The sequence below is a fragment of the Panthera tigris genome, chromosome D2 (assembly GCF_018350195.1).
Source record: "Panthera tigris isolate Pti1 chromosome D2, P.tigris_Pti1_mat1.1, whole genome shotgun sequence".
NCBI lineage: Eukaryota > Metazoa > Chordata > Mammalia > Carnivora > Felidae > Panthera > Panthera tigris.
This window is the reverse complement of record NC_056670.1, coordinates 17,302,249-17,315,739: the sequence shown is the minus strand read 5'-3', so window position 1 is coordinate 17,315,739 and position 13,491 is coordinate 17,302,249. Positions and strand designations below refer to the sequence as shown.

Genomic DNA, 13,491 nt, shown 5'->3' with positions numbered 1-13,491 from the left:
GTACAAAAAAACCAAAACAAGACCAAAAAAAACCCCAAAAGCAAAAAACTGGTTCTTTCAGTCCACGGGAGAGATCCAGGCGAAAAGACCCCTGTCCAGAGATCCACGTAATGGGAATGGAATAAGGACCCAAATTCCTGGCGCGTGGGGAAGGCCCCACATTAAATGGCGTGGTCGGTGTTGAATTTCACTTTCCCTGGGGCATTTGAAGGGGAAATTCTCAGAAACCTGGGCTGGTGATCATTTCCTTGACGGAGGTGCCACCAGAAATGGATGACCCTCATACTGTCACACCTGTCTGCCTGGCTGTTGTCCTGACTCCGAGGAAACAGGCACGGACTGTCCAAGGTCACCCTAGGCAAAACTGGAAGTTCAAGCCATGCGTCACAACTTTGAGGTCTACACATTCCCGGTACAGCAAGAGGCAGGGTCCACCCGACAGAAAGTGTGTGGAACTAAGCTGAAACTCCTGGGAACTGGGGGGTCCTGTAAAAACCCAAGTCCCAGGCTTTTAACGCAAGACCCTGTGACTCCAACGCCGACCGTGACTATATCGAGAATCGCAGAGAAATCCTTGTAAAGTGTTTAGAAGAAGAGCAGGGGCTTCACGCAGCGGCCCTCTTGCCCTCTTTCCCCATAACGCAATCCTCTCCCACGGGGTCTCCCCGGTGCATGAAGCAGAATCGGCCCAGGCTCACTGCTCCCCCTGGGTCTGCAGGCGCCCTGGGAGGGAGGGCAGAGAGCCCTCTCCACAGTTTGCCATCAGGGTGTGCCTCCTTTCCGTCGTGTCGGGGAGGTTCCCAGGCAAACAGGTGGAGGCCAAGGGCCACTCAGCCCAGGTGTCCCCGAGCTGGCTCCTTCCTGGCTGACACAGTCGCCTTGCTTCTTCCCACCTATCGGGAGCCCACCTGCCAGGGGAGCAGCCATGCCCTACCTCTATCGGGCCCCAGGGCCCCAGAAGCACCCGGTGCCCAAGGACGCCCGCGCCACCCACTCCTCGGGCCAGAGCTTCGAGCAGCTGAGGCAGGAGTGTGTGCAGAAGGGCATCCTGTTTGAGGATGCAGACTTCCCAGCCGACAGCTCCTCTCTCTTCTACAGTGAGAGGCCCCAGATCCCCTTCGTGTGGAAACGGCCAGGGGTGAGTACAGCAGGAACGGGGGGTGCAGGCAGGGGTGGGGCTCAGCAGCCCAGGAGAGGGGGTCCTGGGAGGGGGGGCTGCACACACACACACACACACACACCTGCCAGGCACATCGGCCGAATCCACTGTTGAGATGCTGGGCGGTTTGCACGGGAAACGACACACAGGGGGCACATATGGGCAGGTCAGGGATGCTCCCGGGTGTCTGGCTACACCCCACCCCCAGCTCTCTGACTCCCACCCAGGGGAGCCCGGGACTGGGGCCTGGCTCCAGAGAGGGGCCTGTCAGCCGGCCGCAAGTGGGGATCAAAGCGTATCCAAGCCAACTCTCCGGTGACACGTTTTCGCCGCATGGGCGCACGTGACGTGCCTGTAGCTTCTGGCCACAGCCGGGGTGCTCGGTGTGGATGGACAGTCGCTCAGCAAGCAAGTGCTCAGTAAGGGGATGCACGGGACGCACGGAACACAGGGCTTCTCTCCCCGAACCACGCATCTGCCTTCCCGGAGGGGAGCCGGTGTCCGAGCTGCCCCACCCCCAACAGTCTGGAGGAGATGGTCCCTAGGGGCGCCAGCACGAGGAGTCAATATTTGCTGTGCTGGTTAGTCAGGCCTTGACCTCTGCCCGGGCGCCGCTGGCCGTCATTCCCTCCAGGCGGGGACTGGCCTGGGAGCGGCTCCCGTGGGGACGGGTCGCCACGGGCAGGGCGAGCACAGAAAGGGCTGGGCTGAGACGCTGGGTGGACCCCCGCACAAAGAGTGACCGCAGGACATTTGTCAGTTTATCATGGGTGCCCTTGGGGCCAACACCTGTGGAAAGACGAGCAGGGGTGGGCGGAAGGAGCCCCGGGGGGCTGGGATAGGGCCCCACGAAGGCCTCGGCCAGCCGCACGGGGCGCTCTGGAGCTGGGATGGGCTCTCAGAGTCGCCTGGTGTGGGGGTGACCTGCCCACCTGTGTCTGTGCCCTTCACCGATGAGTCACGGGATGCGGTACCCCTGAAAGCCATGACCTTGGAAGAGGCAGCTTTTTCAGCACCCCCAACCGGGGGAACAAGACCCTCCCGGCTGCTGGGGGGTCTTTTGTCTTCCACAGAAGCGGGCGGGGGGGGGGCGGTAACGATGCTGCTTCCTGTGCTGGGCTGTTGCAAGGATTCCTGTGCTAATGTGTAGGGCACGCAGAAAGGGGCCTGTAAATAAGTGTCACTGTGATCGCTGCCCTCTGTCACTGTACCGGGACACCATCACCTCCCGGGCCCGGGAGGCCCCCTGCCCCCGCAGTCTGCCCCTCCACCCTCTGGCGTAACCTGTCATTCCGCTGCCTACAACTCCCCTTCTCTTGGCCAGAGCTGGACTTTCTCCAGCACGAAAGCTTGATGCGCACAGGCCAGGGCGGGGAGCACCTTTGTTCCCATTCCCGGAGGCGGGCCCCCCGCGGAACAAGGGCCACCGGGACCCCCGAGGGATCCCAGAGTCCCAGAGCTCAGCTCTAGGAGCTAGTCGTCTTCGCTACTGATCTCCCTTGGGATTGCCCCAAATGACGGGTGAGGCCGCCACCCACAGACCAGAGCCCCCGGCACACCCCAGCCCCTCTGCCCTCGGCCGAGGGCCCCAACGACGTCTTTATCTAACTCAGGTCGACTGGGTTGCTGTCCTTCCTGTGGACTTAATCTCAGAGTCTGTTCTGCCTTTCACTTCGCGTGCACCTAAGACAGACCTTCCCTTCTGTCCTCATTCCCAGAAACACACCTCTCTGCTTCCTCTCCGAGGGCTTTTGCAGACTTCTGTGAAATCGGGAGCAAGGGCCTGGGTGGGGGGTGAGGACTGATATTCCTCTTGCTGGACGGAGGTCCAGGGTCCCTGGCACAGGGCCGGGGGCCGGGGGGCAGCAGGGAAATGGCAGCAGTGTCCCTCCAGAAGGCCTGTGTGGCTGGGGTGCCGTTTGCATTTCCGCCCTGCACTTAGGTGGTGCCTGCTGGGGCTGCAAGTGCGGAGCTGCCCAGGGGGACCGTGGGGCGGGGTGCCCTCCCCAGCACCACCTTCTTGTCAAACACCGCTGTGCTTTGCAGGCCGGGCATGAGCACAGGAGCGGCCGGAATCAGAGAAGCCAGAGGGCGGTCCGCAGCCAGCCTTGCCCTCCAGGGAGCCCAGGGCAAGGGTGCACTGAAGGGGATCACCTGGGGGCCCGCAGTGGGGGGGGGGGGGTGACACGTTCTGCTTGGGGAGAAGGTGAGATCACCTCCAGGGGGCCGCCTGGAAAGGGCCGTGGGTCTGAGTGGGGAGGGGCGGGTCTCGGGCACGGAGGACCACGGTGCAGTCAACCAGGGGCCTGTCTTCCTGGGCCCCTGCAGCCCGACTTCCTTAGATCACAAGTGTCTCATCTGGCCTTTTTCTCCTCGATTCCCTGTCTGCCTGCGTCCATCTGCTTTCTTCTATGTGATCCCCTCCCTCACTTCGCAGCCTAAACCCCCGGCCGCACCTCCTTGTAAAGATGCCCACACCCCTCTAGCTTGGGTACACTGTGGCATGGGGCCATGACTGCCCCGCCCAGGCAGCTGGCCCCTACCCCTGTGCCTCCAGAGGCCGAGGGCTGTCCTGAGAAACCCCCCCCCCACCAACCCCGTGTCCCCACGTACCTCCGCGGCCCTGGGGAGCACACCCCTGTCAATCATAGGGCCCGGCCTCTCCAAATTTGTTAGAACTGTGACTTTGCCCCCTTTTAAATTGATTACTTGGTACAGAAAAGTCTATGCGTGAGGCTGAGCCCCTGATGATGTACCAAGTGAACCAAACAGGCCCTGAGCAAAAACATGCCTCCGGAACGAACCCCAGGCACACAGGCAGGGCACCCAGATACACACAGAGCCAGCACGCGCCTGAGACGTGTGCACGGGCCATCTGTGCCCCACGCCTACACGGGTCGCACACGTTTCACACGCGTGAAACTCACATCCGTCAACACGTGCGGTCACGTGGCACATGGCATCGAACACTTGGCCGCGCGGTGCCCCTTCTTTGGGCATGCGCATCCTCAGACCCTCCAGGACGGCGCCCGTACCGCCCGACCCCCGCCGCTCACGGGCACCCGGCAGGGACCGCTGCCCCGGCCGCGCATCCGGGGACCCCCGGGCTTGACACCGGCTGGCTGATGGGTGTTCACTTGGTGACAGTTTCTGAGGCTTCTCCCTTTGTATTTTCCTCCATCAAACCACAGTTTGGATGCAATTCGATAAAAGTCTCCTGGACAACAAGTGACTGCAAGATGCAGCCCAGAGGCCGCGGCAGCTGCGGGCGTAGGGGGTGCCGTTGGGGGGGGGGGGGGGATGGGCCGGCGGGAGGCGGGGGAGGGGACGGTCGAGAGAGGGAGCAGGCGGGGCCCGTCGCCCACGTCCCATCTGGCCTCCAGGCGGCCCGGCACCTGCCACAGCCTGCTGGGCAGAATCTGCCAAGCTTCAGTCCATTTTGCATCCACTATGGGAGTGAGCCACCGCGGCAGTGGGGGTCCTGCTTGCTGGGGCCCTATAGCGCCCCCTGAGGGCGGCTGGCTGCGCAGGGAGCGCCGTGGGAGGCCCCCGGGTGCCCCTTCGGGGCAGGGGCTCCAATACACGTTCCGTACCTGGCGCCGAATGTCCAAGGTGGAGGAGGGCGGTCTGTGTGTCGCGCGACAGAGGCTGGAGAGGTTAGATGGCCTGCGCCGAGCCCCTCTGCTGATCGGGGAGGGCTACCGCGGGGACCTCACCTTCCCACGGCCCAGCCCTGAGCTGCCTGCAAACCCCCTGGGGAACTGGGCTCACGGAGGGGACACAGCACGTGTGAGAGGGTCCCCACCGGCCTGGTTGAGGAGCTGTCCCCCACCACGTTGTGCTGCCCTTCCTGCCCTTCCGGAGATTGATTAGGGTGATCCAGTGACAGCCCCCCCCCCCCCCCTTCAGCCCGCCTGGAGCTAAGGACGGGACTGGAGGGGACTGCATTCTGGATGTTGCTCAGACCTCTGCTAGGCCTGGCGAACCCATGGCACGGTGTTCAGAAGTTCTCCTGGCCCGAGTTTCCTGAAATATTGGAAAATGAGGCCAAGCGGCGCTCTCTGGGCAGATGTTCTGGGGGTCGTCACCGTGCCAGGCGGGCGCATCCTGCGGGCTACAGAGAGAGCACCATCATTGTATACTTTGGCTCTTTGCCTTAAGAAGTCCTCCTCCCCGCAAAGAAATCGCCGTCCTCTGGTGATTGTTTGGGACACGGGCCAGAGGAGCAGCAGGGTCCCGGGGAGCTTGAGGAAACCCCTTCAGGGCAGAGCTGTCCCCTGAGGCATCCACCCCGGGACTGGTGAGGACCTCTCCTTCCAGTCCTGTTTCTGGAAATAAGCAGGAAAGCCCCTTACTCAGCCTGCACTCAGATCCAGTTAAAATGACCAAGCATCTGCTGTATGCCAGAACTTTCCTCTCTGTCTCATGATTTGTTGTTTCCTCTCCCTGGACCTTCACCCGACTCCCTACTCAACTGCCTGCTTCTCGGAGACGCCCTCCCTGACTGTTCCAGCTAAAATAGCCTGCGCCTCACGCCATCACTTTCCATCCCGGTGCTCAGCGCTCCTGAACTTGTATGTCTGCTCGCTTGTTTCCGGTCTGTCCCCCCTCACTGGGCAGGGGGCAGGGAGTTTCTCTGTCTTGGTCTTTGCCATAGTCCGTGCCAGGAATGGAGACTGGTGCCCCAGAAAACTGGAAAGAAAATATGAGTTTTATACAATTGCTTTCAAATGCCTTTTTGTTAATGTTTTATGCTTATCTCTCTGTATATATAAGTGTATGTATAAATAACTATGTATACACAATAATATAATATGTGAACTATATAATAGAATATATATAATGCACTGAGGTAAAGTGACATGAGAGATATATGCACATATCTCCCACTATATAGTGTGTATGTGCATGTGTATATGTGTGTGTGTGCATATATATATATATATATGGTAAAACCTTGAACTGCAAGTAACTTGTTCTGTGAGTATTCCACAAGGTGAGCAAACATTTCTAATAAATTTTAACTCTATAAACCAGCAATGTCTTGCAATACAAGTAGTACGTGATGCCCAACGTCACATGACCACAACTGAGCCAATGGTTCTCTCTCTCTGTCTCTCTCCCTCTCTCTCTGTCTCTCTGTCTCTCACCGCAGGATTGTGGGTGATCATCTCCCATGCTCAAACGCTCAGTCTCAGGCCATGGTGTTTGGCAGAAATCAGAGATTTTTCAGGATGTTGGAAAGTTCCCGCAACTGGGACTCGTGTATTTTTTGTCGCTTCTAAGCACCTAAGGACAGTCCTTTGCTTTTCCATACAAGAGTGAGCTTAGGAATGCTTTGCTTCATTCTGGGTCATTGGCTAGGTTCCTTGTTAAAGTTGCACCAAAAGAAAAAGATGCCATTGGACCAACAAACAGCCGTGATTCCATCAGTGATAGTGAAAGTCGTCCTACACAATAACCCTCCTCTCTCTTGTCTCCCTCACACCAGCCACGAAGCTTTTCAAAGGGAAGTACAGGTTAATTTGTTTATTTTTTCTTTATATTTTGCATTTTCCTTATTTTGTTATATCACAGTATTGTAATCATTCTTATATGAATATTTTTGGGTTGCAGAACAATCATCTGAGTTTCCATGATTTCTTATGGGGAAGTCCGGTTTGATATACAAGTGCTTTGGATTACAAGCATGTTTCCAGAACGAATTATGCTCGCAAACCAAGGTTTTACTGCATATATATATACACACAATACATATTTTAAAAAAGAAAGAAGCTGGGTGGGGAGAGTGGAAATTTGTATTTAATCCTAGACACCAGTGTGTGGCGTATTACCCCATTAAAAAAAAATTTTTTTTAATGTTTTTATTGATTTTTGAGACAGAGAGACAGAGCATGAGAACAGGGGAGGGTCAGAGAGAGAGGGAGACACAGAATCTGAAACAGGCTCCAGGCTCTGAGCTATCAGCACAGAGCCCGACGCGGGGCATGAACTCACGGACTGTGAGATCATGACCTGAGCCGAAGTAGGACGCTTAACCGACTGAGCCACCCAGGTGCCCCTGTATCACCCCATTTTAAGATGAGGCATTTGAAGCCCACAGAAGGTGTAATGCCCGTAAGCCGGGAGTCAGGATTCGAACTCATGCTCCCCCTAACTCCTAGCCCAGGGCCTGAGTGGCAGTGAGAACCTTCGGTTCCTGGTCCTGCTTTGCAGCCTGGCATGGCAGGAGTTGTCTGACCAGAGGACTGCACTGAGGGACCGCGCAGAGGGTAGGACCTCTCCCCAGGGGATGAGGGATGTCTCCCAGAGACAGGCCCAGGTTTGTGGCGTCCCTCCGTAGGAAAAGAATCAAATACAGGAAAGAGCCCTCTGCTCCCAGAACGGAGAGAGACCCTGCAGCTGCTCTAAGCACACCGGCCCAGGACGTGGCGGGCCTCACTTCAGTATCGCCTTTGTTCTTCCAGGAAATAGTGGAAAACCCAGAATTCATCCTTGGAGGGGCCACCAGGACAGATATCTGCCAGGGGGAGCTTGGTAAGTGGGGGAGATGGGGCATGGAGAGAGGGGGGTTGGACAGAGCACCCGTAGGGGCCAGCAGGAGAGGGCCTCTGAGCTGCCTCTGTGACAAGGGCAGCACGGGACCCTGGAAACCCAAGGGGCACAGGGTTTGGGGGAACAGCACTGCTGCCCCCTGCTGCTTCCTCCTCTCCTCCCTCCCAGTCTGCCAGTCTGTGCCCCCAGATGGAGCCCAGAAGACTCTGGGCGACTTGTACTCTTGTTCCCTGGGGGTGGGTGTGCCTACGGTGTGGGGCTCGCGACCCAGGAGTTTACAGAGAACAGAGATGCCCGGTGACGCCGGTCTGGCTCCCTGCACCATGACACAGCTAATGCATTAACTCATCACCATGTCAGCCTCCCAGTGACCTTTCCAATTTTATAAATGAGAACCCGAAGCTGAGGGAGGCTAAGTAACATGAGTCACAGGAGCGATAGCTGAGCAGTCGGGATCTGAACTTGCTCTTAACCATTATGCCGCCCAGGGGCTCAGACTTTGGGGCACCCCCCCCCACCCCGGAGCTTCACAATCTCCTTCCTACAATTGATCCGAGAGTGCTCCCCAGTCAGTTACATTGGATCTTGCATTTCAGGATTTAGTCCAAAATTGGACTGGGTTTACCTTTATTCTATTTATGGAAAAAAAAAAAAAGACCTTCTAAAAAAAAAAAAAAATACCAGTGGAGCTGTAAGCTTATGAGGCCCGGATTCACAGCTGACCGTGCTCAATGACCCAGCTACCCAAACATTGAACCCAGACTCACAAACCTAGAGGGATGTTAGTTGGTAGATAGATTGATAGATAGATAGATAGATAGATTGATAGATAGATAGAAGATACATAGACGATAGATAGATAGATAGATAGATAGAAGATACACAGATAGATAATAGATAGATAGATACATAGATACATAGAAGATACATAGATGATAGATAGATAGATACATAGATACATAGAAGATACATAGATAGATGATAGATAAGATACATAGATGATGATGATGATGAAGATAGATAGAAGATACATAGATGATAGATACATAGATACATAGATGATAGATACAAAGAGAGATACAATGATACAACATGAGTCCACTTACCCATGGATTTTTTTTTGTATAAATATAGTATTGTACTGCCAATGGATTTTCTCTTCCTCATGACTTTCTTACTAACATTTTCTTTTTTCTACCTTAAAACTTTTTTAAATGTTTACACTTAACATTTCAGAGAGACAGAGCACGAGCTGGGGAGAGGCAGAAAGGGAGAGGGAGACACAGAATCCGAAGCAGGCTCCAGGCTCCGAGCTGTCAGCACAGAGCCCGACGTGGGGCTCGAACCCACGACCCGTGAGATCATGACCTGAGCCGAAGTCGGACGCATAAGCGACCGAGCCACCCAGGCGCCCCTCTGGCTTACTTTATTGTAGGCGTGCAGTACAGGATACATATAACATTCAAAATATGTGTTAATCGACTTATCACTAAGGCCTTCAGTCAACAGTAGGCTACCGGTTGTTAATTTTAGGGGGAGCCAGAAGTTATACATGGATTCCCAGTTGTGCCAGGGATCGGTGCCCCTTACCCCCATGTTGTTCAAAGGTCAACTGTACATAGATGATAGAATTAGACAGCCTAGCTAGAACTTTGACCTTCTGAAACTATTTACATTCAGATTGGTCTTCACTTGTTGAGGGTAAGCCTTCTCCGGGAGACTCTGTCTGTCCCTTCCTCATCTTCTCTCTCATCTCACCCCCAAACTCTTCCTCTATCTCCCTTCACTGCCCCCTCGCTTAGAAAGTCATCGTACAGGCTTCTTTGTGTTTCAAAGTTTTGGTTTGTCACAGGAGTGCAAACACCCATTTGGAATTACAACTGCATATTTAACCTTAGCTGGTGTTGATTGTAACTATTATTTTGTTTTCTTTATTTTTTTAGTGTTTATATTTTTGAGAGAGAGAGAGAGAGAGAGAGAGAGAGAGAGAGAGAGAATGAGGGAGGGAGGGGCAGAGAGAGAGAGAGACACAGAATCCAAAGCAGGCTCCAGGCTCTGAGCCATCAGCACAGACCCCGACGCAGGGCTCGAACTCACAGACCGCGAGATCATGACCTGAGCTGAAGTCGGATGCTTAACTGAGCCACCCAGGTGCCCCTGTAACTAGTACTTTATAACAATTTTATTATTTCCAAATACTGTACATATGTGTGCACAATGAGGGCTAACAATAAAATGAACAGCTGTGAGTCTGCCACCCAAAATAAAAGCTAGAACATCACCATCTCCCACCTCTCCCGGTTGGCGGCCCCCTGCCTGCTATTGTCTGTTCATCCGGCTGCCCAACAAACTGACCTTGAGAGGGTACCCTTATTCTGGGCATAGCGCTGGGATAAGCAATACCCTGCATCCGTACGGGCCCAGCAGAGATAAAGCAATATTGCTTTGCTCTTGAGTTTTCCCCTTTGGTTTAAGTTGTGTGAATAGCCCGGCTTCTGAATCTCCTCCTTCAAACGCTCAGGGCATTCCTGGCTGAAGAGACACGATCTGCCACACTCTCAGGAAAAGAAAGGCATTTTCCTGCACCAGGCAAAGCCATAACTTGGAGAAGAGTGGGGAGGAGGTCAGCCCCACAGCAGGGGCCCCTCCATCAGACCCCAGAGCTGAAAGCAGGGACCGCCTCCCAGGAGGCACTCAGTGAACCTTGCTGAACAAGTGATCCTGTGTCCTTTCTCATTACCATCTCTCCAAGGCCGGACCCCAGGCTGCCAAAGAGCGGCTGAGGCATTCGAAACCTGTGGCCTGTGCCCCCTGGGGGACACCCTAGGGAAAGCCAGAAGCAGAGCGACTCTGGGAGTCGTTTCCCTGATGCTAGGCCTTCTGTGAGTCTCTCCTGCCTGTGCACAACAATCAGAAAGGGGTCATGGGGTATATGGTCTTTTCCAGAAATGTGAGCCCCGGGGAAACCCGGCTGAGGGCGACGGGGTCTTGAATTCCAACGACGGTGGTGGTATCTATGGCAAACAGATAGATCTGGGAGAAAACAGAGGGGTTCCTGTTGGTTAAATGGATACTTCCAAATATCTGCTCACCCCTAGTTCCCAAGCAGCAATGAAGAGAGGGGCTCATTCCATTCTCAACGCGGGCAAGTGGCTGCGTCCGTCTGGTACAGCGCAGATCACTATGGTCTGAGATCTGACTGCACCTTGCAGTTGTCCTCTAGATGTGTGTTATCATGAAGACATCGCTGCAGAAATCCGTAGATCAGTCAGCAAACCTTGACAATGAAAAATAATTGGAGGCGCGCCTGGGTGGCTCAGTCGGCTGAGCGTCCGACTTCAGCCCAGGTGGTGATCTCGCGGCTCGTGAGTTCGAGCCCCGCGTCGGGCTCTGGGCTGACAGCTCAGAGTCTGGAGCCTGCTTCGGATCCCGCGTCTCCCTCTCGCTCTGCCCCTAACCCACTCGCATTCTGTCTCTGCCTCTCTCATAAATAAACATTTTTTAAAAAGTTAAAAAATAATAATAATTGGAGCTACTGCGATCTCTAACTACACTGAGTCTGGGCTGTGGGGAGGCCTCGGTGCCGTAAATATACTCCCCAGGCACTTGCAAGGGCTATTTCTGAGGGCCCCCTAATTTCCTGGGCTGCGCTTATGAATTGCCTATTTACCCAGCGCACGCTGACACGGACATATGGAGGCTTCGCCCTCTGGAGGGGAAGTTTCTGGAACTGCACAGAGCTGATGCATAACGGAGCATATGTCTGAAACCCAAGTGAGCGTATCCTATAACGCTGGCCAGCCGACAACAGCTGTGCGTGATAAACCGGGCAAGGGAAGAGCCAGGAAGGGAGGCAGAAGGTGGCAGGGGCGGGGGGGTGGGGAGCAGAGGTCTTTGGTGGTATTCTGTCCGTTTCCTTAAACGCGGAAAAGACGCGGCCACATCTGGAACGCCCCCACTTCTGCTTCTGGCGTAGAGTTTCCCAATTTACTGTGAACTGGGCGATGAACACTGTGATTTATGGCCTTCATTTCGCAGGCGACTGCTGGCTATTAGCTGCCATCGCCTCCCTGACGCTGAATGAAAAAGCTCTGGTTCGAGTCGTCCCCCAGGACCAAAGCTTCGGACCCGGTTATGCCGGGATATTCCACTTCCAGGTAAGAGGGGGCCTTGGCCGGTAGAGCTAGGTCTTTGGGGTCCAATGTGACACCACCCGCCTCTTCAGCTGCTTGGTAATCCCGGGAGGAATGCGCCCCCATCTGTGGGAAAGCCGCACCCCAAACTGGGCTTTGTCAAGGGCTAACGTCTAAACGCACTCGAAGGACCGCGTTCGGAATATATCCAGAACTTTGGCAAGTCTGCAGGCCCACGCTACAGGTTTTCGTCTTTGGAATATCTTGTGCGTTCAGCGTAAATGGCCTAAAACCTTATACCTCTCAGGGAGTGGATTATTTCTCATATTTTTCTCAAACCGAGAGATTCTCCTTATTGACGAAACACAGATTTGGAAACGTGTGTGAGGGTAAGAAATAGAAACAGAGAGAAGCACTGAGACGTCACCTGCTGGGGTCCTGGCAGGACACGCGTCGCCCCCGTGGGACCCGCGCAGAGCCTCACGTGGGCACGGCCTGCCTGGGAATCCGTTTGCAGTTTTCTTTCTACTCTGTTCCCTGTCCTCTCCCCACCTCTCCCTGTAGTCCCTGTGCAGAGCTGCCCACCCACGGATGCCCGCCTGTCCCTGTGCCTATGTGGGTGACCTCAGGCAGATTTCCTAGGGACCCCGGCCTTCACAAGCTGTCTGGAGAAACAAGGACTGATATCGAGCTCGTGGGGTGTTCACAGAACTAAAAGGATCCGATGAAGGGGGCAGCACGGGGCAGGCACACATTGCTGTCCTGACATGCCTGGGCCAACCCCGTCCCCTCCATCCCCAAGGCCGGCAATCTGAGTTCTGACATGGATGCACTCACACACGTGTGCATGCATGCACACGAATGCACGCGTACACGTATGTGAACATATGCGCTCACACACGTACCTGGACTCGCTTATAGGTACGTGTGTGAACACACAAGAACGCATGCGCGCGTACATACGGGTGCATGCACGCTCACCTGGTGTCGGCACACGTGGCACGAGTGCGCCCCACCACAGCCTCTCTCTGTGTGTGAATGGCCAAAAGAGATCAGTTATAGAGTTTCCGCCCCCGGGCAAGGAGGCAACTCAAGAGGCAGGGACATCCAAGACAACCTGCGATTGGTGGAGAGAGGGACATGGAGAAGCGAGCTGCGCAGGAGCGGAGCAAACCCCACACGACCCCCTTCCCTCGGGAGAGAGGAGCTAACTCGGCCCACCCTGCAGTGTCCACGTGTGACCCTGGCTTTGATGGGTCGACACTGGGTCTCCAATCCGCTGCCAGCGGTGGGGTGGGATGCTTGGTGGACAAAGTCCAGGGGACCCATCATGGAACCCACGTGTGAGTTTCCTCAAGACCCTAAGGGAGGTTTGGTCGGAGGGAGGAAGTGCCAAGGGAACCCGGGGTGGGAGAAAGAGCCAAGCCTTTACAGATGGGGCTGGACTTCCCCTGTGCCTCACCCCCATGGTTTCCATCTCCATCCGGCCAACAGTTCTGGCAGCACAGCGAATGGCTGGATGTGGTCATCGATGACCGACTGCCCACCTTCAGGGACCGCCTGATCTTCCTCCACTCGGCCGACCACAGAGAGTTCTGGAGTGCCCTGCTGGAAAAAGCCTACGCCAAGTGAGTGCCCCCTGCA

The 13,491-nt window shown here is 55.2% G+C and overlaps 1 protein-coding gene across 3 annotated transcripts in view; it reads left to right on the top strand.

Moving 5' to 3' along the window:
* Nucleotides 1-925: 925 nt before the first annotated feature.
* The window catches only part of CAPN9 (calpain 9), a 43,751-nt gene continuing 31,185 nt past the window's right edge, over nucleotides 926-13,491 (top strand). For 2 of the 3 annotated variants that reach the window (XM_007086010.3, XM_007086009.3), the window contains exons 1-4: nucleotides 926-1,138; nucleotides 7,627-7,696; nucleotides 11,753-11,871; nucleotides 13,342-13,475. In XM_007086010.3, coding sequence (XP_007086072.1) covers nucleotides 926-1,138; nucleotides 7,627-7,696; nucleotides 11,753-11,871; nucleotides 13,342-13,475 — 536 coding nt within the window. The remainder of the gene's footprint in view (nucleotides 1,139-7,626; nucleotides 7,697-11,752; nucleotides 11,872-13,341; nucleotides 13,476-13,491) is intronic. The other variant, XM_042960560.1, reaches the window with a different exon arrangement.